Genomic DNA, 23,208 nt, shown 5'->3' with positions numbered 1-23,208 from the left:
CCTTTAAAAGATTTAGCAATTTTACGGAGCCTAGTAGATGGAATTGCGAGTTTATGTTTCTATCGAGTATTGACATTATGTACATCACTAACGATTACACCCTGTATACGGTCCATGACTTTTTACGTCCTAACATCCTGCCTACTCCCTCACAAATTTGCGATAAAGTAGAAAGAGAAGTAAATCTATTTCAGTCGCTACAATGATATAGACATCACCGATTTTGAACTTGTATTTTTCTGTTCCACCTTTGAATGCAATAATTAATTGTAAATTAAAGACACCAATGAATTTGATGAAACAATTTTGGTATTTTCCAAAAAAGCGCGTACACTATCCTTAAATAACGGTAACGCTCCTGTAATTCCCTCGATTTTGCAAGAGCTTAGGAGCGGAAACCGGAACACTCAGCCACACTTGGCATTAGCTCCGAAATGCGTACTATACCAACGCACACATTGACAATTCAAAATTATTTGCCACGCATTATCGGGCTGTCGGCTTGTCTACAAAATATACTCAAAGCCTAGAATCTTTACACTAGTTCCAAGACTCAAATCAAAAATTAGATTTGAAGTTTATAGCTGTCTGCCAATACTTTCAAAAGTTGCTTAGCAACCGTATTGATCAAACAGCCAGTGATTTATTTCAAAGTACAGATACCTGTACATATCTTACACTATTATTGTAATTCTTACCATGGCGGAAGGGGATAACATATCTACGTTTAGTGCTGATGGTGGCCAAGACACAGTGGGCCTTCCTCGTATTGTAATGGTAACTGAAGGCTCAGACACTTCAGCATCATCACCGTCATCAACATCTTCATCGGAAGACAATTGGGGAGATCTTATAAAATCATCCGAAATCCCACCCGAGTACTGGCATATACAGAAGCTAGTAAAGTATATGAAAGCAGGAAATCAAACGGCAACCATGGTGGCTCTATCATGCTTGAAAGATCATGATCTAACTGTGGAAGTTAACCAGAGAGCCATACAAGAGATTGGTGGATTAGAATTGTTGGTAAATCTTCTGGAAACTCGAGACTTATGTTGCATTTTAGGTGGACTGGCTGTATTAAAAGACATCACTCCAAACATGGAAATACGAAAGAAAGTAACAGATCTAGGTGCTATACCATTGCTTGTAGGATTGTTGTCTGATCCAGCGAGGGATGTGCAAATTCTGGCTGCCGAAACAATTGCAAATCTCGGGAGAATTCGAAAAAGCAGAAAGTTTTGCAGAAAATTCGGAGGAATTCCCAAACTAATTGATTTATTAGACCTGAAGGAAAAGTAAGCAAATTATTGTTTTATTATGTAAAAGCTTCGTTAAGGTGCTCTGTTCACTAAAAATATTGGATTTCAGATGCTTGATATCCCCTCGTGAAGAATTAAATCAAGATGAACTACAATTTCTTGATATAGGAAGAGCGGGTGCTAAGGCATTATGGTCTATGTCATCTTCGCAAAGAAACAGAGAAGCAATGAGGAAATATGGAATGATTCCTTTAATAGCTCGCATGTTGAAGACTATACATTTAGACGTTGCAATACCAGCCGTCGGTTTATTACAAATGTGTGCAAACGAAACCTCTTTTCAGCTTGCTATCCAAACTGAAAAAATGGTCGACGATCTAATAAAACATTTGGGAAATGATGATAAAGATTTGAAGGTTAGTTAAAATATTGGACTTGTCTTATTTTGAAATGAATTAATATCATATTCAATAATAAATATTCATTTAATTCTTCAGACTTACTGCAGCTTAGCCATATACAAATGTGCAAGTGATTCTATAACAAGAGACATGATACGTATAGCTGGTGGTTTGGAGCTCTTAGTGGAAGCAGCTCAAGACAGTACCAATAGAGCAAACAAGCCACTACTAGCTGCTGTGACAGGCGCTCTTTGGAAATGTGCTAACAGTGAAGAAAGCGTGAAGAGATTAGACTCGCTCGGTGCAGTTCCAATTCTAGTAAGATTGTTGGACGATGAAAACGAAGGTGTCCTCACTAATGTGGCTGGTGCACTTGCTGAATGCGCTAAATGTCCGAGCAATCGTGAAAAAATTAGAGCTGCAGGCGGTATACCTATGCTTAGTAAGTAAATCCTCAAAATATATCCCCTTAGCAGTGGTAGGCTCCTCTGCACAGGATGCCGGCTAGATTATGGGTACCACAACAGCGTCTGTTTCTGCCGTCAAGCAGTAATGTGTAAGCATTATTCTGTTGCGGTCTGAAGTGCGCCGTAGCTAGTGAAATTACTGGGCAAATGAGACTTAACATCTTATGTCTCAAGGTGACGAGCGCAATTGTGGTGCCGCTCAGAATTTTTGGGTATTTCAAGAACCCTACGAATTTTATTGTAATCAATCACCATCAGCTGAACGTCCTGCTCGTCTCATCCCTTATTGTCATAAAAAATCTGCTTATGCAAAAGTAGCCTAAATACGAACGAGCTGTTGGTTTGACGAATTTGATGGACTAATTAATTGGGAAACCGGAAACTATGTAATGTACATGTTGATTTGATTGATGATGACGATGTATCGTATAGTGGCTGATGTGATGCAAATTAATTCATACATTATACCTCTCATATTAATTAATTGGATTGATTATAATTTTTTAGTTCATCATCTGAATAATACACATAAACCTCTACTTGAGAATGTACCATTAGTTTTGATGGAATGCGCGAAAGATGCAAACTGCATGAGTGAAATAGATGAACTCGATGGTGTCAGATTGGTGTGGTCTTTGCTGAAGAATGATTCTACAAAAGTGCAGACAAACGCCGCCTTAGCATTGAGTCCCTGCGTCCAAAATGCGGCTGATTCAGGCGAGATGGTGCGCTCATTTGTCGGAGCCCTAGAATTAACAGTGGATCTTCTGGATTCTGACGATCACGACGTCCTCTCAGCCGTTTGCGCTGCAATCGCGACTATAGCAAAGGATCACGAGAATCTGGCGGTTATATCTGATCACGGAGTCGTTGGGAAACTTTCCAAATTGGGTAACATTTTTAAATAATCAATAGACAAGGACGCATATTTAAGTATTAATTGTCTGCACCATGCAACTTTAAATGGCGTAGAGTTGAAATATTGCACATTTTCCATTTACTTTTATTACAAACGTTCATGACCAAAAACGGTTTTAAAGCTATAAATCTCTTTTACGCAATACTTGTCATACGCTACAGATTACAATGTATGAGATTAGCAAACGATTAATACTTAGTATCTTGTTGACGTATATCAATCATGACCTTGTTGAACTAGGATAATATTAGCAAACTCAAGTTTTATAGACTAAAATTACATATTACTTGAAGCATAATTTACCTACATTTACATACACAATTAATAATATGGATGTTGAACAAGTTCGACATTGAATCTATTGTTTGTGTTCATGCAAAATTTATAACATGTAACATGAGGAACGATTGTTAAGACGGCAAGCTTTTAACGCCGCCATGGGTTTTGGAATAGAAATACTTAGGAATTGTGTTGACAACTATTAACAGCATAAGAAAATTATAAAAATGTTGATCTTATTAGTAATGGTCTATTGAAATCATGTCATGACAAACACCATTTACAAATGAATGATATAGTGTCCTAGGCATAATAATATTGTGATACTTGAAAACGGTGCAAGATCTTATCTAGCTTGTTATTCTTACAAAATTATTTCGCATGTTAATCCAGTATCAAAGTTTATTAATGTTCCTTGAGAAAAAATAGAAAAGTGTGTACACTATTGTTATTATAAGTGTTTATATCATATCATTGCTATGTGATTCTTCCCAACAGAAAATTTATTGCGATAACGCGTTATTCAGACGGTTGGCTAAGTGGTTCCAAGCGCTGGGGCGTATTCCGAGAGGTTCGGATTCGAATCTCGCATTGTCCATGAATTGTAAATAAAAAAGTATATTTTGTGTGCAACAAGACACTTTAAGCACAACTTCTTAAAGTCTTGCAAATGTGGCAGGACTGAAATGAAACTGGGTCCCCGAGGTCATGGGTGGTTCATCAAACATCAGAGGTTTGATATTAAGGCCTTGGGATGGCAGGATCAGAAGCCAGCCCCACTATGTAAAATAGGCACACTATGGTCGAGAAGTAGCCCGTGATAACCTATTACTTAAACCGGTTTTGTTTTATATAAAGTGTATATTTTTACAAGCTCTTTGGTCAATCGATGTAAGCTTCATTTCTGCTCAAGTAAAGATACACATAATCGTTTATTTTTTTTAGTGAGCACGACAGATGATCATCTCCGCGCGAATTTGGGCGTCGCAATCGCGTACTGCTGCGACTGGGCGCAAAACCGGCAGGAGTTTGGAAAGCGGGGAGCGATCACGCCGTTGGTCAACTACATGACGTCACGGGACCCCAATGTGCACCGGGCCACCGCTCTGGCGCTTTACCACCTGTCTTTCTATTCTATCAACTGTGTCACAATGCATGCGGTAAGTCTTCGAAGTTTTTATTAAAAAAACACTATTCCAAAAATTTCTAGGTATTTATCTTGCAAAATATTATATTGTTTTTTTTTTAAATACAATCTGCCTGTCGTAGTGTGTATTTTGTATATTTTATATTTTAATTATTCAACTGTAATTAAACGATTATGTGTTAGCAAACACTAAAATTTTAGAATTTTCTTACATAATATATCACTCTAGTACTTTTATAAAATTATATAATTTTTTTTCAAGCAGATTGCAGAACGGAATTGGTACATACCTATCGATGTTGTTAATCGATTAATAATTTTTGGAAGGTTTTTGTTACGAACTTTTTTTTCTATTTCACGTTTATTCTTCAATACGATAACTTCTGTCTGTAAACTGTACATCTTTGATGGAGTATATTTTTAATTTTATAATTAAACTTCAGGGCTATAGGCCAACTGACGCATGTCATACCTATCATGGTCGAAAACAGTTCCATCGACAAAATTTATTCATGACGCCCCTCGCTGATACTTCTTTTAAAATAAGTATAAAAAACAGTTAGGTTTATATTTGCACGAAAAAGATTGTATGACAATTGGTGGACTATCATTGACTATATGTTTATATATTGGCAAGAAAAAGATTGTATGACAATTGGTGGACTATCATTATATGCCTATAAACTATGACGTTCAAACTAATTTCGACCAAGTTGTGTATTAAGACTGTAGTAAAATTAAATAAAGGTGGGATCACGGTTAAATTTTGTCGATAGTACATCCCTACTCAAATTAGATGCGACCCCTTGTCCACTCATAACCGTCAATTTATTTAACGATACGATAATAATAATATGATGCAAGTAAATATAAAACTTCTATGTAAAAGCGAAAGTACAAGAAAACCGTTGGAAAGTGCAAGTGATTCCATTTCGTACTCGTGGAAATCAGAAAGTGATAGTTCTGTTGTGTAGTGAAGTTAATAGCTGGCATCAGGCATAGACATTCGACCAATATGCATTATTAATATAATATTCTTCATATTTAAAATTATTTCTTCAAATACCTACAACTTTTTTTGATAAGAATGACAAACGAGCGTATGGATCAACCAATGTCGCCAATGATTTCTTGCAATAACAACAAATAAAAAAAAACAAAATGACATATTTCAAAATGGCTGCCACGCAACAATAGATGATTCTATACAAAAGTATGAAAAAAGTAGGTGCATCGTACTTTTCCGGTTTTTTCATTGGTCTAACCGTACAAACAGGCATAGAATAGGATATAGTAGGCAAATTCGGAATATATTATTAAGTATTTTAATTAAATGTATGCTAATAAACTTTGTGTGACTTTTGTTATATCGACAATAGTAATACCGTCTCTGGTAGTTCGGAGTTCGAAAAAATTTCAACTGTCGAACTATTGGCGGAGTCTTACTTCCCTTTTTTATTTATTTCTATTTTCGTCGTACTGTGGCTCAAACCAACACATAGTAGCGAGGTCACTCTCTCTTATCAACGCTCTTTTGGAAGCCAGCCCTCTTGTGATATATTGCGGATCCCTTATAGATGCAAATCATTTTAACGTGTTTGAGTTTTTGTGATAGGGATGGATGAAAGGCATTTGTATGTTTATGTATTAGTTTATTACGGAAACTTTGTACTTATTTTCTTATAATTTGGGTATGAGGTACATATGAATGTTGTTTGTTTTCGTATTAATTATTTTCTTCAATATTGTATAAATAAATTGAATTTGAAAAGTTGAGACCGATATTAGTTAATTTTTTCTCACCGTTTCTATATGTGAAAAACCGTTAATTAGCTATTTGTTTTATATTCTGTAATACATATTACAATGTATCATTTGATGTAGGTTTTCCTTTTATAAATATATAATATTAGTTGATACATAACACAGTCGTAATCACCGCCCACAATCGCTAGATTTATATAATTCTGACCTTTGGGGTGATGAGTCTTTTATGACGACAAGTGCGCAAGTATTGCAAATGAAAAGCACTCACAAAGCAAGGCTTACTAAACAGTTACTAGTTAGGTAAGGTTGTGTAACGCTAACAGTAAGGTGAACACAATATTGTTTGTCAACACCAGCTGATTGCGATAGATGAACAGCTATTCGCGATATTATACGGAAGCTGTACTTATAAGAGTAATAAGGAAATGCGTTCATTTAATAACTTTAAAACTCGTTAAGGTTTAGATTGCCGTTCCAACTTTCATGTGATGCAGGACCTTTATTTTTTTATCAAGACAACTTAAAGCTACGTTGAACAATATTGTCATCTACCTTTTTTAATTTATACCTAATAAATAAAAATCAATGTTTACTTATTTAGCGTTCCGAAACTATTGTACAGATTGTATTGAAACGTCCATAGTGTTCAGTGGAACACCGCAACGGTTGCTGGCCCAAATTATCTATATGTAAATGATTTTTTTCGACTCTTTATAATTTAACGTGGCATTGTAACGCATTCCAGGCACATCTATATACCTATAACAAAGAGCCACGCAATAGTCTCTGTAATATTTTTCAAAATCAAATATTTTTATTCAAAATAGGATGTGACATCACTTATTGAAAGTCAAAAACTACCACCCATTCCAAAATGAATGGCTCAGAAGAACAGGCGCAGCGAACTCAACGGGCCTTTTTTTTTCATAAAAAAATTTGTTTGCCAAGTAACATTGTACAATTAAACTTATTATTTAATAGCCTGAGGGCGGTCACTCCATTCCCACTCTGTGGTATCATTAAGAAAGTCATTTATGGTTTAGAAATCTTTACCACACAAACGTTTTTATAGGTATTGTAATGCTTTTGATATGAACATTTTTTTAACAAATATCGTAAAATCTGCCTTATCTTTGAATAAAATTTGTAAAAATAATAAAGAATTTGGATCTTTTTTGCATCACTGCCACCACCATTCGTAAAACACAATTCTTTAACGCATATAAATAATTCCTTAAACTTGGTTAAGAAACTCGTTTGCTACTGTTTGAATTAGCGTTTTTTATAGCTTTATTATTTATTTATTTTTTGCAATTTATTTCCCTGTATTCCTTATTACTTTTCTTTCTCCCAGTTGAGTGTCTTTTCTTTGTCATATGTAAATTCTATGTGTGGAAACTTTTTTGACTAATTTCTTTAAATTAAGCTGCAAGTTTTCATTAAAAAAAAATGTGTTATTCTCGTAGAAAATATGTCATATGGCGGGAAATAAACGAAGTTTCTTACGTTATTAACGCGTTCTAAATTTGAAATAAATAAAATAAAAACCGAATACCTAATATAATTATTATATAATCAATAATTTTTAGATTGTAACAATATTTATGTCTAGACTAGAGTGACATTATTATTGATGCACCTATAAACTGTTATAGAAATGGCGAAATATTTTCTGAGAATAACGGTGTAAAATTTTTATTTTGAAATGCTTTCAATTTCGTGTTATGGTTAGTAATGCTGAGCACGAATCATTAATTTCTAACTGGCTCATTTAATTTGATGATAAGTACTTGTTACGAAAATTATAATTCTACGTTGCATTTGTCTGATCGTATTATGCAATGCTTTGAATTTGCTTTCATCTTTTAATACCTCGTCTTGGCTTACGGAACTCTTTAGATGTAAACTTTTTGGAGTAGAAATTACAATGCGCTACGGCCGTGACAAAAAATTCATTAGTGTGAACATTCATTTTCATATGTTTTTTTTTAATTTTTCATAGTATTATGCCCTATGATATATTGTTATAGGGCAATGCAGCCTTCTTGTGTGCGTACATTTTTTTTAATGAAAGTATGGGACGAGATGAGCAGGACGTTCAGCTGATGGTAAATGATACGCCCTGCCCAGTACAATGCAGTGCCACTCAGGATTCTTGAAAAACCCAAAAATTCTGAGCGGCATTATAATTGCGCACGTCACCTTGAGACATGAGATGTTAAGACTTATTTACCCAGTAATTTCACTAACTACGGCGCCCTTCAGACCGAAACAAAATAATCCTAACACGTTACTGCTTCACGGCAGAAATAGGTGCCGCTGTGGTACCCATAATCTAGCCGGCATCCTGTGTATTCCCACTGGTTGGTTATGGTCCCACATAAGTACACACACTTTTTTTGTACCTTTGCTATTTGGTCCTAAACACCGTGCTAGAAAGATAAATCCAGAATTTGATTGTACCTACTTGGTAGAAAGTTCTTTAGAAACTATACTGCAAAATCTAAAGAAACGACAAATTAGATGCTAATGTAATCTTGATAAGAACACTGCTTAATTAACAATCTTATTAATTACTTAAACATTACTATGAGACCATAATTATACAGTTCATTCTTGTTAGAACTTTGATCATATTATCCAGTTTGTAGTCAAGGCCTTCAGTCCGGTTTAAGTAACGATGCCATAATTATTGTCCTAACAATACTCGTTGTTTATATATACAACTAATTATATTGTATAAAACAAAGCAAAATTTTATGCAAATAAAGGGTGTTTAATACTTGGATTTATATATTTTAATTACTTCTCGCAAGAACGAAGAGGTGGAAGGAAGCAAAACAAAATAAACCATTGCCATTTTGAATAATTTATATATATTGAAACAGCTGAATTAATATTATGTTGATATTATTAAACCATAAATCTTCGAACATTTATAAGTTCTATTCGCCTACTCCTTTGTGTGAAATATTAAGAAGAACATTAGCCTCTGCTCCCAACTATTTTTAGATTTAAGAATTCTATAACAACATATCGTCGCGTTAACGCGGGCGAGACAATCATCAGTATGGTGAGGAAAACCTCAGCTCCGACTAAAAATCGTGAGTAAAAGACTCAAAAATCAGGGTTCCCTTCTCGACAATTTCCTCCCCCAAAAACCTAACCAATCGTCTTAATTTTTTCGCTTAAGGCGCGGAATGACTAGGATTTTAAATGCTCGTACAACCAATAGTACAATATTGGTGTTGATCATGTGTCTAAGCTGCAAATGGACATATTTTTTTACTGGTTTTCGTTTGTTTATTCAAAATATACATATTAAATTTAATAATTGTTCGGTTTAAGTTTTTGAAAAATACTAATTCTATTAAATTCTTTACAAAGAGAATGTTGATCGCTGAAAATTCAGAGATTTTTAACTCCAAAGTTTAATTTTGGGAAGCAACTTCCAAATTTTTTTTTTAATTTTTCTAATTATATTTAAATATTCTATTCGGATCCAATTTTTCTTTAAGTCCTTCTTTTTGTAATTTATTTTTTGCGTCGGAATATTTTCATTACGTTATGTTGTAATCGACTCTCAAAAAACCGATTCTTGTGGATATTGAGGTATGACCGCGCCTTGTCGGATTTATATACTGGTCCTCTGTTTGCAGCCTATAATATGATTTAGTCGTTTTGAACACTTTTTGAAGTACTCTAGAACTTACAAAAACTAAAATATCAAAAAAACAAAACAGAGCGACACAGATAGGGATGATACTGATTTATTTGAAAATAATTTTCATCTAGGGTTTGAAACCAAGGATAGAAGAGTCGAGGACGTTTGTATGGAATAATCGCCACAATTTTTTCTTCTTAACGTTCCTAACGGGCAATATTATTTGATAGTAAATTTACAATGTTTAATATAACTCGTCTTCGTTGTCTAGGAGTGTCCTGGCAGAGTAGTTCTAATCCTGATTCAGCTAACAGATTGGGTGTAGCTTCTACAAGACATCAATCTATCTCTATTTTTGGCAATGCGTGTACATTCTGTAAAGTAACACTTCGTCATACCCTACGGGTTGGAACAGAGAGGGTACCTTGACATGCGCGATGTCATCTCAATAGATACAACCGTTGGCTCTGCTCCCGGTTCGAACCTCGCCTATGTATTTCCGGTTCTCTATTCATATGTATACTTATATACATTGACGACTTATATTGCCCAGTGGTTAGCTATCCTGAATGAGCTAGGGATCCCGGTTTCGAATCCCGGTAGGTGCAAACGTTCGTATTATGAATATTAATGTTTGTTTTAGAGTGATGGATGTTTATACAAATATTTACGTATGTATATGGTATACAATATATCGTTGTCAAGCACCCGTAGCTTACCTAAACCCAAAGCTATACTAGCTATGGTCTTAATTGGTAATTTGGCACTTCAACAAAGCCAAACTTCCCTTCAAGCCATGCTTATAGAAATACTGAGTCTCGAAATCTCGAGGTGGCAATACCTTACAATTTATTATTACTAATTACAAATCCGCTGTCATGTGGAAGGCAAAGCCAAAAACTTCGAAGAAGATGGGCGTCATAAATAGAGCACGGCAATACTTCAAGCCAGCCCACATTCTAGCGCTCTACAAAGCGCAGGTCCGGCCCTGTATGGAGTATTGCTGTCATCTCTGGTCTGGCGCACAGAAGAAAACAGAAGAGCTATTGGCCTGATGCCAGCCGCCGAATTAAAATATCATCCCTACCATCTGGATGTGTGGCGTTCCTCCAAATTTCGATTTTCAAGGAACACTCTTCAACGTACAACAAAGCTGAGCCGGAATGAGCTGCCATGTGCGGTGTTTCCGGGATGATACGGCATGGTTACCTTTAAAAATGCGCGTACACCTTCCTTGGAGGCCGGCAACGCTCCTGAAATTCCACTGGTGTCGCAGGAGAGTGTGGGCGGCGGTGATCATTTAACATCAGGTGACCCGTACAATCGTCTGTCCTTCTCTTCCATAAAAAAGTTTAGTATTAAATTCTGACGATTCAAAGTCATTAGATTGATCCTATTATAGAATTTTATTTGACGCTTTATAAGGTAGGCAACACTCACCTAACTTAACCAATAAGCACATGCCCTTGCGAAGTTTATAGACAATTTTATAAGGCAGGCCTATCTTGTAGGTGATCGGTCGCGAGAACGTTGACCTGACTTTGCCTTGTACTTTTAATCGTTCCAATTACCTTTCGTTGCCGTATGATATCTCCAATTACATAATTAAATAACACTTGCACAATGACTAGTCTTTTTTCGCCTTTTCATGATAGAAACGTTAGTGCCTGTACTTTTAATCGATCCAATTACCTTATAAAAGAAAGATTTGATCTTCCCAAATATGTATATTGTCTATCTTAACAGGCTTACAATTATAGTCTTTTCGTGGGTGTCGTGTTCAAGTAGTTGAAGTAGAATTGACTGGATGAATAAAGGTTGTATTTGACAGTTAGATGAAAGATGAAGTATAACTGACATAGTGTCATTGACAAGTGACGCAGTACTGCTTAAGTAATTTTATTGGTTGCGGTGTCTGGCTCGATATTATAATATAATTAAACGTAATACGGTTGAGGATATTAATCTGGCTTCGACACTAGTCATTGCTTGCCTTTTCAGGATAGTGCCTTGTACTTTTAGTCGTTTCAACTTGCTTTCGTTGCTGTATGATATCTCCAAACATATTAATAATAATTAACACTTGCACAACGACTAGTCTTTGTATGCCCTTTCAGAATAATAACGTTAATGCCATGAGCAGTCCATTTTATCGTCGTTCAATCGCTTCAGTTCAATTATGTCACTATTATAAAACGTTTTGATATTATATTATTGAGTATATAAAGTGTTGTCTCTAAACGCACTTTGTCTATTTCTAGATCTAGAATTTTCTAGAACCCTTGTTGTAATTACTACCCAACCTGTTAAGTCAGTTTACGTTGTCTACGTAATTAAATTTTTACGCTCAGTTTTTATAATGGAAACATATTCTGACTATTTACAAATACTTTTATGAGTATACGTAAATAAAAAACCGTTACAATAAATTTATATTACACTTGCATAATAAAGTGAACCCACGTTATTCCGCGAGCGAGGTTAATTGTAGCGGGCTAGCTGTCTATAATAATTTAAAGTAACTAATTTGTAATTTGTAAATTTACTTCAGCCCAATTATATATATCGAATTAGATCTCAGATAGTTTTTGTTGAAAAAAATACATTCGTAGATATTATTATATTAAAAACAGCTTGACTCATTGATAATGTGTAATGTATGTACCTAATTTATCTAATTAACGTTTTTCCTTGACACACAGATATTTGTAAACAATGATTATTTCTGATACCTATTTCTTGCGTTATCTATGCGAATACATGTGACGCGGACGTCTAAAATCTAAACATAATAAAATGATTCGCAAACTCCTCACATTGTTCGTTTTTTTTTTTTTTAATTGTTGTAATGTTACTCATAGTCTATATTTGATTTTCCTTGACACAAAAATGATGTGTATACGTTGTTAACATTAAACATCCTTTATCCTTGAGGGTAACATATAGAAGAACATTATCTGTGACAATACTATTAAGTTCGATTTATGTGTGGATGTAAATGGAAATAAGACATACCTTATATTTGCATTACCAATATGTTTCCAATACCCACCATTTAAGGACAATAGCAATAATTATATTCACTACTAGCGGGCCCGGGCGTGCCCAACGTTGTCCGGATAGATTGCAGGATTGTTTTTAACAACAGTAGTATTATTTTGTTTGTGAAATGATTAGAATGCAATAATTACATATTAAATATAACGGTAATTTTTCACAAACTCGTCAGTGATTTAGTCAAATCGGATTTGCCGTTTCTGAGCGGGATCGCATGGGTGACATGATGCTGCTAAGCATCAGGTGTGACATCTGCTTATTCCATCCTGTATTCCCATAATTAGTATATTTCAGATTTATACCGCAAGTAATGGAGATTTAGCCTGGGACAAAGTCTTCGAATAAATAATTCAAAATTAGCATGACAAAAATGTTTATATGAAATGATGTAATTAACTTTTTAAAATGTTATAAATGACGATCTAATTAAGTTTCAATCATAATAAGTTTTATTTTAAATAACAATGAATTTTGACGCACGTCTAACGTTTAAAAACTTGAAGTGGTGTAATATAAAGTAGCAACTACTTATATTTTATAATACTCATATTCCTCGGGTCCGAAAGCGTCGGTGGCTATTGTCCAAAGAGGATGTAAAATGTAAATACTATGTCTAGTCAAGTCTAGTGTCGTTGCTTCTCATGCGGCGGCAGTAAGGGTAGCCCTTACTTAATTACTTAGGTAGTACTACCAAATTACAATGGGGCCCCCATATTGAAAGATTGGCGAACAGACTTAGTTCTGCAGCATACGCGGTTAAAAAAATTTGACAATTAACTGACATAGATACGGCGCGACTAGTATACTTTAGTTATTTCCATAGTATTATGTCCTATGGTATGTTGCTATGGGGCAACGCTGCTGATATTAATACAATATTTGTGCTGCAGAAGAGGGCTATTCGCGCTATTTATAACCTAGGTCCTAGAGAATCATTGAGAGCAAAATTCAAAGAAATTAAGATCTTGACTGTTGCTTCTCAATATATTCTTGATAATGTAATGTATGTTCATAGGCACATAAGTGAATTTGCCAGAAACTGTCATAGCCATAATGTTAACACCAGGAACAGACATAAACTGATGATGCCTACTACTCGGCTTAGTCGAGTTAGTAAGTCTTTTGTGGGGCGATGTATATGCTTTTACAACAAGATCCCAGAAAATGTTCAAAACAAAGGTGTTACGTTATTCAAAAGAATTGTTGAAAAACGTTTGTGTGGTAAAGGTTACTATAACATAAATGACTTTCTTAATGATACCACAGATTGGGAATGGAGCGACCGCCCTCAGGCTATTAAATAATAAGTTTAATTGTACAATGTTACTTTGTAAATGTTACTTTAATTGTAAAACATATTTTTGATGAAAAAAAAAAGAGCGCGGAGTTTGTTGCGCCCATTCTTCTCAGGCCTGAGGCATTGACTTTGGAATGGGTGGTAGTTTTTTTTTTTTTGACTTTCAATAAGTGATTTCACATCCTATTTTGAATAAAAATATTTGAATTTGAATTTACTATTGTACTAAAAATCGAGCAGCAAACAGCGAGCATGCAACCAAGGTGTCGCGTTTGGTTTATTAGGAAAAAAATTTATCTATATAATATATAAAAATGAATTGCTGTTCGTTAGTCTCGCTAAAACTCGAGAACGGCTGGACCGATTTGGCTAATTTCGGTCTTGAATTATTTGTGGAAGTACAGGGAAGGTTTAAAAGAATAAAATAAATGAATGAATGAATAAATAGGAAAATGCTAGGAATTAAATAAAAAACATCAAATTTGTTTTTCCTTTGATGCGTCCCCCGTCGAAGTTATTGACGCAACGGTTTGACAGTGTTATGCTGTGAAACAATTTCATTACAACAACAGAGTGCATTTTTACGAAGCAATTCTTGATGTTATGATATTATATTATTGACAAATTCATAAAAACATTATTTTATTTATTATATACAGAACAACGTCTGTCGGGTCAGCTAGTATAAGATATTTCACAAAGCGAATTGATAAAACCCACGATGAATATTTATAAATACTAATAAACTATCGAATAAAATAAGTTTTGTGTTTATAGCCATCATAGTTTTATGATAATATTAAACTAATTCATATAAAAAAGCCTATTTTTCAAAAAATAAATCTATCGAGATTTTTTTTCGTAATCGTGTTTTCGAAACTTTTTTTTTTATGGAATAGGAGGACAAACGAGCGTACGAGTCACCTGGTGTTAAGTGATCACCGCCGCCCACATTCTCTTGCAACACCAAGAGGAATCACAAGAGCGTTGCCGGCCTTTAAGGAAGGTGTACGCGCTTTTTATAAATAAACTGCAGCAAAAATTTAGAAAAAGAAATGAAGATAAACATGTCAAAAAATTGGAACCGTAGTATTTGTAGAAGTATTTTAAGTAGTTTTTCAAAAATGTTACTTTTTAGGAAGCGCCTGAAGTAGGCGAAACTACTATATTTTATCAACATACAGAGCGCATATTCACAGTCATGAACAAAGTATATAAAAAGAGCCAGTATCGGTCAGATAAAAGTCTACAATAAGATTGTAAAAATAGTTATGACTGTAATATTTTACTTTTAAATAAAAACCTATCAATAAAAGCTCAATGCAGTAAAAAGTATTCAAAGAAATGGTCTAAAAATAAATTTGTTGGGTACTGAATCCAAAAAATTATATATTCGGTCTAAAAAATTGGAGATAAGGCGAAAAATAACTGATGTGTCTACTTTACATAAAATTATACATGGTAGAATCATATCCCCAGAATGTCTTATAAATGTAAATCTTACAGTCCCTAGAAATAGACCAAGATTCCCTATTAAAAATATTTTCAGCCCAACAATCAGCAGAACTAATATAGGTAAAACGCCCCCTTAAACAGAATTATGAGCTCTTATAACGATAGCAGTGCAAAAATATATTTTAAAAGATATTTTTCATATAACTAATATCAACAAATTTAAAACCGACTGCATTAAAATATTAAGATCTTAGTCACGTAAGTTAAATATAAAGTAAATTATTGTATTAATGTATAGTTATAAATTTTATAAATCTCTATTTTTTAAAGTAATAATGTATTTAAGTCATTTAATACCATCATTTTTGTTTAACTCTTCATTTCTTGAATTTTATTATGTTTAATTGTTCAACTTTGTTATTCTTTTCGCACTATTGTAAATGTTGTTTACACCTGTAAAGGCATGTCATATTGTACTATCCCTTGTGTACTTGCTAAAATCTTAATTGTATAATGATGCGTTGTTGGTGTAACTATCTAAATAAATAAAAAAAAAAGTTGACAGCTTGTCACCGGTTCAATCTTCGCCCAAAAAGTAACAATGTGTTTTCGATTTCGAAAAATTAAAATAAAGACTGAAACTAGAGTAAAAAAATATTTTAAATACTTAAGCGCTTTTAAACGTATTTTAAACTTTTTAAATGTTGTTGTAACAGGCTGATTTTATTATTCAATAATAAGTGTTTCCATGTTGTTTTAGTCGTAATATTCGCAGTAAAAGTCTTCCTTGTGAACGCAGGGTTACAAAATGGAGGACACACATGCAGGTTGATTATATTAATTTCCCGATTAACGTTTAATTTGTTAAATAAAACCACATTTTTTTGCGACGGCGGTCTTTCTGTGTTATTGTATATTAAAAAAGATACAAAAAATACATATTAAGCGCGAGCTATAAATATTAGAATTTGGCATTTACATAAATTACTTTATATGAGAATAGAACACTTGTGATAATTATTTTAATTAATACTAGCTGACCAGACAGACGTTGTTCTGTACATAATAAATAAAATACCGTTTTTGATGAATTTGTCAATAATTTTTCATTGAAACAATAATATGCTCCTTGTTGTTATAATGAAATTGTTTCACAGCAGAACTGTCAAACCGCGCGTCAAAAATACTCTCACAGAAAATATGTCCAAACAAAACAAATATTGGAAATAAAAATAATTTTGGGTCCCAAATCGAAATAAAAACTATCCTATCTCTTAAGTTGGACTAAATTGCACTCCATGAAGTAATCCCCATTGAAATCCGTTCATTCGTTTAGGAGTCCATTGAGGACAAACATTGTGACACGAGATTTATATATATTAAGATTATCAGTAAAACATAACTAGTTATTTTAAAATGTCAGTCGATGGTATTATTTTATTTATTAACGGCTTTTTCAATAATTTATGTATAGTTACGGATACATTGCTGTCACCGTTTAATGATAAGATCTCATCTATCCATAGTTATGTCCAATATAGTTATAGTCCAATAGGTTATTGAAATGTAAGTAAGCGTAAAAGGATAGATTTGTCTACGTCTAGTAAGTTAAACTAAGAAAAGATAGATTATTGAAAACGGCCGCATATAAATGAAACAGCCGTATGTAATACTAAAAAAATTTAAATTCAAAATTTCCTTTTTTAATATGATCAATGTAATCACTTTGAAAAGCAATAGTGAAGCCTTTACTTCACTGTCGCGACTCAGCTGAGAAGAAGCCAAAAGAAACTCTTTGAGATTTTTTTTTTTTGATCACATAATATTATAAAAACAGAGAGACTCAATAAAAGGATTAACACCAATTCTATTGCACTGCCAAGCAGCCTTATCATGAATAGGCTATTTTTTTTTTACGTTCCTACGCGAGTACTCGCACGTTTAGATTTTGGGAAAAACAAATATCTTTATAACAGTTATATGTTGTTAGCCCTCCATTTTAAAACCTATGTTTGTGATATATGAAAATAAGGGACGAGACGAGCAGGACGTTCAGCTGATGGTAATTGATACGCCATACCCATTACAATGCAGTGCAGCGCAGGATTCTTGAAAAACCCAAAAATTCTGAGCGGCACTTCAATTGCGCTTGTCACCTTAAGACATAAGTTGTTAAGTCTCATTTGCCCAGATTCCACTAGCTACGGCGCCCTTCAGACCGAAACATAGTAATGTTTACACATTACTGCTTCACGGCCGAAATAGGCGCCGTTGTGGTACCCATAATCTAGCCACAATATATAATAGTGTGTTATATAAATGATTTGAGTTTTCTTTAGTGTTAATTCCGCCAATATTTGTCTTTAAGCAATTCGACACGTAAATCTGAGAGACTAAGTCTCGTGCCAGATTTTGGCGAGACAACACGTCCTGAGGATGCCTCGTGCAGAGGCGAAACACGTGTCGAATTGTTTAAAGACAAATATTGGCGGAATTAACACTAAAGAAAACTCAAATCATTTATATAATTATGGATTTCCGCAAAGTAACGCCTACATCAATAAATAGTGTGTTATTTAATAAACTATAATAAGCAATCAAGGACACTTGTCATGGGACTTCCTCACTCTACCAGTTTACATTAATTAAAATTAATTAATTTAAAATAGAGGCATATCTTCATAGTCTGTATTGTTCTCACAAAGCCCTACTCAACAGAATAAGACTATAATTAGTTGTTCTCACGTAGAGACTTGGGTACCTACCTTTATAATAACGTGTACACTCCTAACAGGCCGGCAACGCTCCTGTGATTCCTCTGGTGTTGTAGGAGAATATGGGCGGCGGTGATCACTTAACCACTATTTCTGCTATGAAGCAGTAATGCAAATGAGACTTAACATCTTATGTGTCAAGGTGACGAGCGCAGTTGTAGTGCCGCTCAGAATTTTGGGTCTTTAAGAATCCTGAGCGGCACTGCATTGTAAAGGGCAGTGCCGCTCAGATGATATGATATTCCGTAAAAATGACATGACATTTCTGTAAATAATATGTTAAATAACAACTTTTAAGTTATCAAGCAATTATTATAAATATAATTTATGAAATGAAGTATTTTTTAATTTGAGGGGCTAATAATTGCTGGCTAGGGTCAATATGCTAATAACATTGTAAAAACTATAAAATCAGTGATGTTTCGAGTCTTACGTCATTAAGAGGATTCATATTATGGCAAAACATAAATGCAAATTGAATGAGAGATGAATTTTGTAGTTTTTGTTTCTTTAAAAATAATTAATTTAATAATTATTTGTTTCTTTTTTATCAATTATCCAGCTTTTGTGTCTAGAAAATTAAATTTGCCCTAAACAATGACGTTTTTTATTTCATAATCATAACCCAGTATGGAGGTAGCTCGACATAAGAATTTGAAATAAGTAGAAGATTTTTTTTTCACAACGAATAGGTGTAGGTATTTAATTAAAGCCTGCGGCAGTTTTTCGTACCTAAAAAAATTGTAGATATTAAAATATTCATAATATGTAGTATGCACTTCATTGAACTTAATTTAATTAGATGTTTTAAAAAAAACAAGTTTCGTTAAATAACTTAAAAGAATCGTCTTAAAAATCCGCCGCAAAGTGCGAACGCGATGCCGGTGGAATTTAAATCATCAAAACTCGGAGTTCGTGGATGTCGACCCGAATGTGGAACCAAGAGAGACATTCATTATTTATTACTGATAAATAATAAACGTCTCAAACTATTACTGAGTCTCGACATTTCAAGACAGAATGCAGCACCAGTCCAGTTACCAGTGGGAGGCTCCTTTGCACAGGATGCCGGCTAGATTATGAGTAACAACGGCGCCTATTTCTGCCGTGAAGCAATAATGTGTTAGCAGTGTTTCGGTCTGAAGGGCGCGGTAGCTAGTGAAGTTTCTGGGCAAATGAAACTTAACATCTTATGTCTCAAGACGAGCGCAATTGCAGTGCCGCACAGATTTTTTGGGTCAGGGCAGGGCGTATCAATTACCATCAGCTGAAAGTTCTGTTCGTCTCGTCCCCCTTCTCTTTCGCATGCTTTGTTTGTCTATACGCTAGTATGTTGTAAGTCTATGCAAACAGTTACTTCACTCAAAAAAAACATTTTTTATGATTTCAGGCGGGAGTTGTGCAATTCCTGCTAGAGACGATCGGTTCCAAGGATCACATATTACAAGAAGCGTCGGCCGGCTGTTTGGGCAACATTCGTAGATTAGCGCTCGCCACAGAGAAGATAAAGCTGAAGCAATGATTTCGTTATGTGTATGACCAAAGAGTATTGCTACGCTAACTAGACATAATCATTAGATAGAGACAATCATTTTCATAACATGAAAATAATGACTGTGTTTAATAGTGAACGGAAAATGACATTGGATATTATGGGTGGATTACATTATTGCTCGATCGATAATTGTTTATTATTCATTCTATATCGCTCTAATAACTATATCCATTATAATCAATTCATTTTTGTTGTTGTTGCCTAGCTTTTTGTCATCGCAAAATTATCTTTATGCGAAAAGTGTTTTAAACTTCAAATAATAAAAATACATCGTAACAGTTGATGTTAACTACTGCAGAAGCGCGCCAAATCGAAACGCATCGACGAGGCGATTCGCATGACTCGATTAGGCGAGTTTTCGATAATAATCGGCGAGATAATCGATAGAATTACCGTGACACGATGCTACTCTTCGGCGAAGCGAACTGATGGTCTATTATAATATAATAATAATAAATTATTTATTTCGACCAACAAGGGATCATTACGTGTTAGTAACAAAATGCATAATGCTATTTGCTAGAATAGCGTAACTTTTATACATTACATCTTTCAGGGCAGAGGTCGTGGCAAATACTTAAGTGGAAACATTAGGCCTTTTTTAACCGACTTCGAAAAGGGTCTCAGTTCGATTGGTATTTTTTTAAGTATGAACACAGATTACGCTGAGATTTATGATCCAATTTTCGTGATTCTTCTTTAGGTTTGATGCGGATTAATTGCCACTTGGTCCCATAAAAATTTGACATAGTTTCGACAAGTAGTTTTCATTTTAAGAACATTTTTTATGAATATTTTTGTTTACGTGGATGATATTATTACAGTTTGTGTACCGCTTTTTAGGAGTTTTCATTTAGATTGTTTATAATATATTATTATAATTACTAACCCGTAAATCATTTTTTAAATTACGTTTTAGGTTTTGATCTAAGGCTTGTTATTCAGGATTAATATATCCAAGCTAAATGTTTCCATATAATAATCGCAATCCGGTCACGGTCAAGACTATTTACTGACTGCACGAAAACAATCATGATTCGCGCATCGTTTGAATTATAAAAATTATGAGAATATATTTACTCTTGCATTCAATTTTCAATTGTAGGTATTCATCAACTGTAATTAACCATAAATAAAACGAGATTTTTGCCGCGTATTTCGAGTCAACTGTAATAATGAAATTGCATTTCAAAGAGCTATGCGAGTGTTATTTTGAGTAGAATTAAAGTTTGAAACGAAATTCAAATTGTAAATGTTTACTAAATTTACTATCGCAACAAAAACAATTCATTTAATGTTGGTTGGCAAAACTCACAGGTTCATATTGCTTTTACTGTTAAAAAGTTATGAGATCTCTATTTAAATCAATCCAGACCTTTTTTATTCATTTGTAAATTGACAGTATTTCAAAAACAAGTGCATATGATATTGTATTTTTTTTAACCGACTTAAAAAAGGAGGAGGTTATCAATCCGATCGGTATTTTTTATGTATGTACACCGATTGCTCTGAGATTTATGATCCGATTTACGTTATTTTAACTTTAGTTCGATGCAGAATGGAATGGAACCTCCATTTGGTTTAAAATTTTTTCCAATTCCAAAATTATTTTATTTTAATATTTTGATTGAAATGTCGCTACTACGTGATCAGTCCTATCACCTGTGTGTACGCGGACGCAGTCGCGGGGTACGACCTAGTACTGTATGTTAATGCCTTTCTACCATGAGATATATTAGAGATTGTTTGTTGCTGCAGGCATATCGATCTGTTGTTTTAGCAATTTTCTTTATCATTGTATCATCATCAACATTATCAGCCGGAAGACGTTCACTGCTGGACATAGGCCTTCCCGAAAGATTTCCACGTCGATGGTCCTACGCTGCCCTCATCCAACGTATTCCGGCGATCTTGACCAGATCAGACCATATCGTCGGTCCATCTTGAGGGGGGCCTACCAACACTTCGACTTCCGGTACGTGATCGCCATTCGAGGACTTTACTCCCCAACGACCATCTGTCCGTCGGGCTATGTGCCCTGCCCACTGCCACTTCAGTTTCGCAATCATTTGGGCTCATTATATCTTTTCGAAACAATAATATAAAAACGACTGCATAATTTAATATATTTTTACCCGAAAAGGCGTTGAAGGTTAAACAGACGGAAATGCCAAGGAAATTATTGAACTGATAATGCAAAAATATTCGCATTTTATGTCCTGCTTTAAATTTAATAATATTATGTAAATAAGCGCATTCTGTAAAAATCCTACTTTTATTTAATACAAGTCGTACAAAGAGCTTTGTATTAGGAAAATGATGCAACGGAAATGACGTCACTAGATGTAAAAAAATATGTTTTCAAAGATGTTATAGTTTTATCATAGACTTATTTTATACTAAACTAGTATAGATAAACAAAGCTTGCCAAAGAGAAGAACATCTCTAACGGATTTTCTGTAACCGATTTTGATTAACAGGTCGTAAACAATCAGCCACGCTTGGCATTAGCTCCTCCTCCAAAATATTGAAAGCCCGAGTTGTACCATAGAAATAAAATGTACCTACTTAATAAAAGTGACAGGACATGCGAAAGTGTTTCAGTTCGATAGTCCTCTATTAATAAGATATCGACAATTGAGGCGAAATAGTATCGATAAACTATCTATAGGATCGATATTTTCAGTACAATACAATAATTCAAAAACTCATTCAAAGCTAGTCAATACAAATAAGCGTCCAAGCGCGGAAAATGATATTTTATTATTACACAACAAGTACCTTATACTAAAACAAAACAAGTGTCACTAAGACGGGATGTGCGAATTAGTGCACCATAAAATTACAACATGTAGCATGACTTCTCCGTCCGATAGTCCGACTTGCACTGCCGCCCGTCGCCCGGGTACGGACCCGCCCATTCGACTTTATATAGAAAACAAGGAATAGCTATTTTTAACCAAATCAGCCATTATATTGAGTCGCCAATCGTACACTTTGTGAAAAAAATCAGGTCAAAGCTTTATGCGAAAGAAAAATACTGAAATTCAATGCCGTTTAGAAGTAGTTACAAAAATTCAAACAAAAAAGGCGTCACTTTGAGATGTTTTTTCATCTATTTATAACATTACATGAATTATTTCAAACGTTCAAACTAAAATTTA

At 34.2% G+C, this 23,208-nt stretch overlaps 2 protein-coding genes across 3 annotated transcripts in view; one reads left to right on the top strand and one right to left on the bottom strand.

Annotated features, from left to right (window-relative positions):
- Positions 1-23,208, bottom strand: part of LOC126974894 (SEC14-like protein 2) — a 67,060-nt gene that overhangs the window by 27,080 nt on the left and 16,772 nt on the right. The gene's annotated exons all lie outside the window — the stretch shown is intronic.
- LOC126974893 (armadillo repeat-containing protein gudu) lies at positions 673-20,167 on the top strand. The gene is made up of 6 exons (XM_050822607.1): positions 673-1,298; positions 1,372-1,678; positions 1,760-2,105; positions 2,638-3,021; positions 4,274-4,488; positions 19,880-20,167. Exons 1-6 carry the CDS (start codon positions 700-702, stop codon positions 20,009-20,011), a joined length of 1,983 nt encoding a protein of 660 aa, XP_050678564.1. The 5' UTR covers positions 673-699; the 3' UTR covers positions 20,012-20,167.

The sequence above is a fragment of the Leptidea sinapis genome, chromosome 34 (assembly GCF_905404315.1).
Source record: "Leptidea sinapis chromosome 34, ilLepSina1.1, whole genome shotgun sequence".
In the NCBI taxonomy this organism is placed as follows: Eukaryota; Metazoa; Arthropoda; class Insecta; order Lepidoptera; family Pieridae; genus Leptidea; species Leptidea sinapis.
Note: the sequence above shows the minus strand (reverse complement) of the source record. Positions and strands in the feature narration are given on the sequence as shown.

Excerpts from the sequence above, each read along its gene's own strand:
- LOC126974893 (XM_050822607.1), top strand. The coding sequence starts at position 700 with ATGGCGGAAGGGGATAACATATCTACGTTTAGTGCTGATGGTGGCCAA. Across the intron at positions 1,299-1,371 it reads TTATTAGACCTGAAGGAAAA|ATGCTTGATATCCCCTCGTG; the intron begins GTAAGCAAATTA and ends ATTGGATTTCAG. Across the intron at positions 2,106-2,637 it reads AGGCGGTATACCTATGCTTA|TTCATCATCTGAATAATACA; the intron begins GTAAGTAAATCC and ends ATAATTTTTTAG.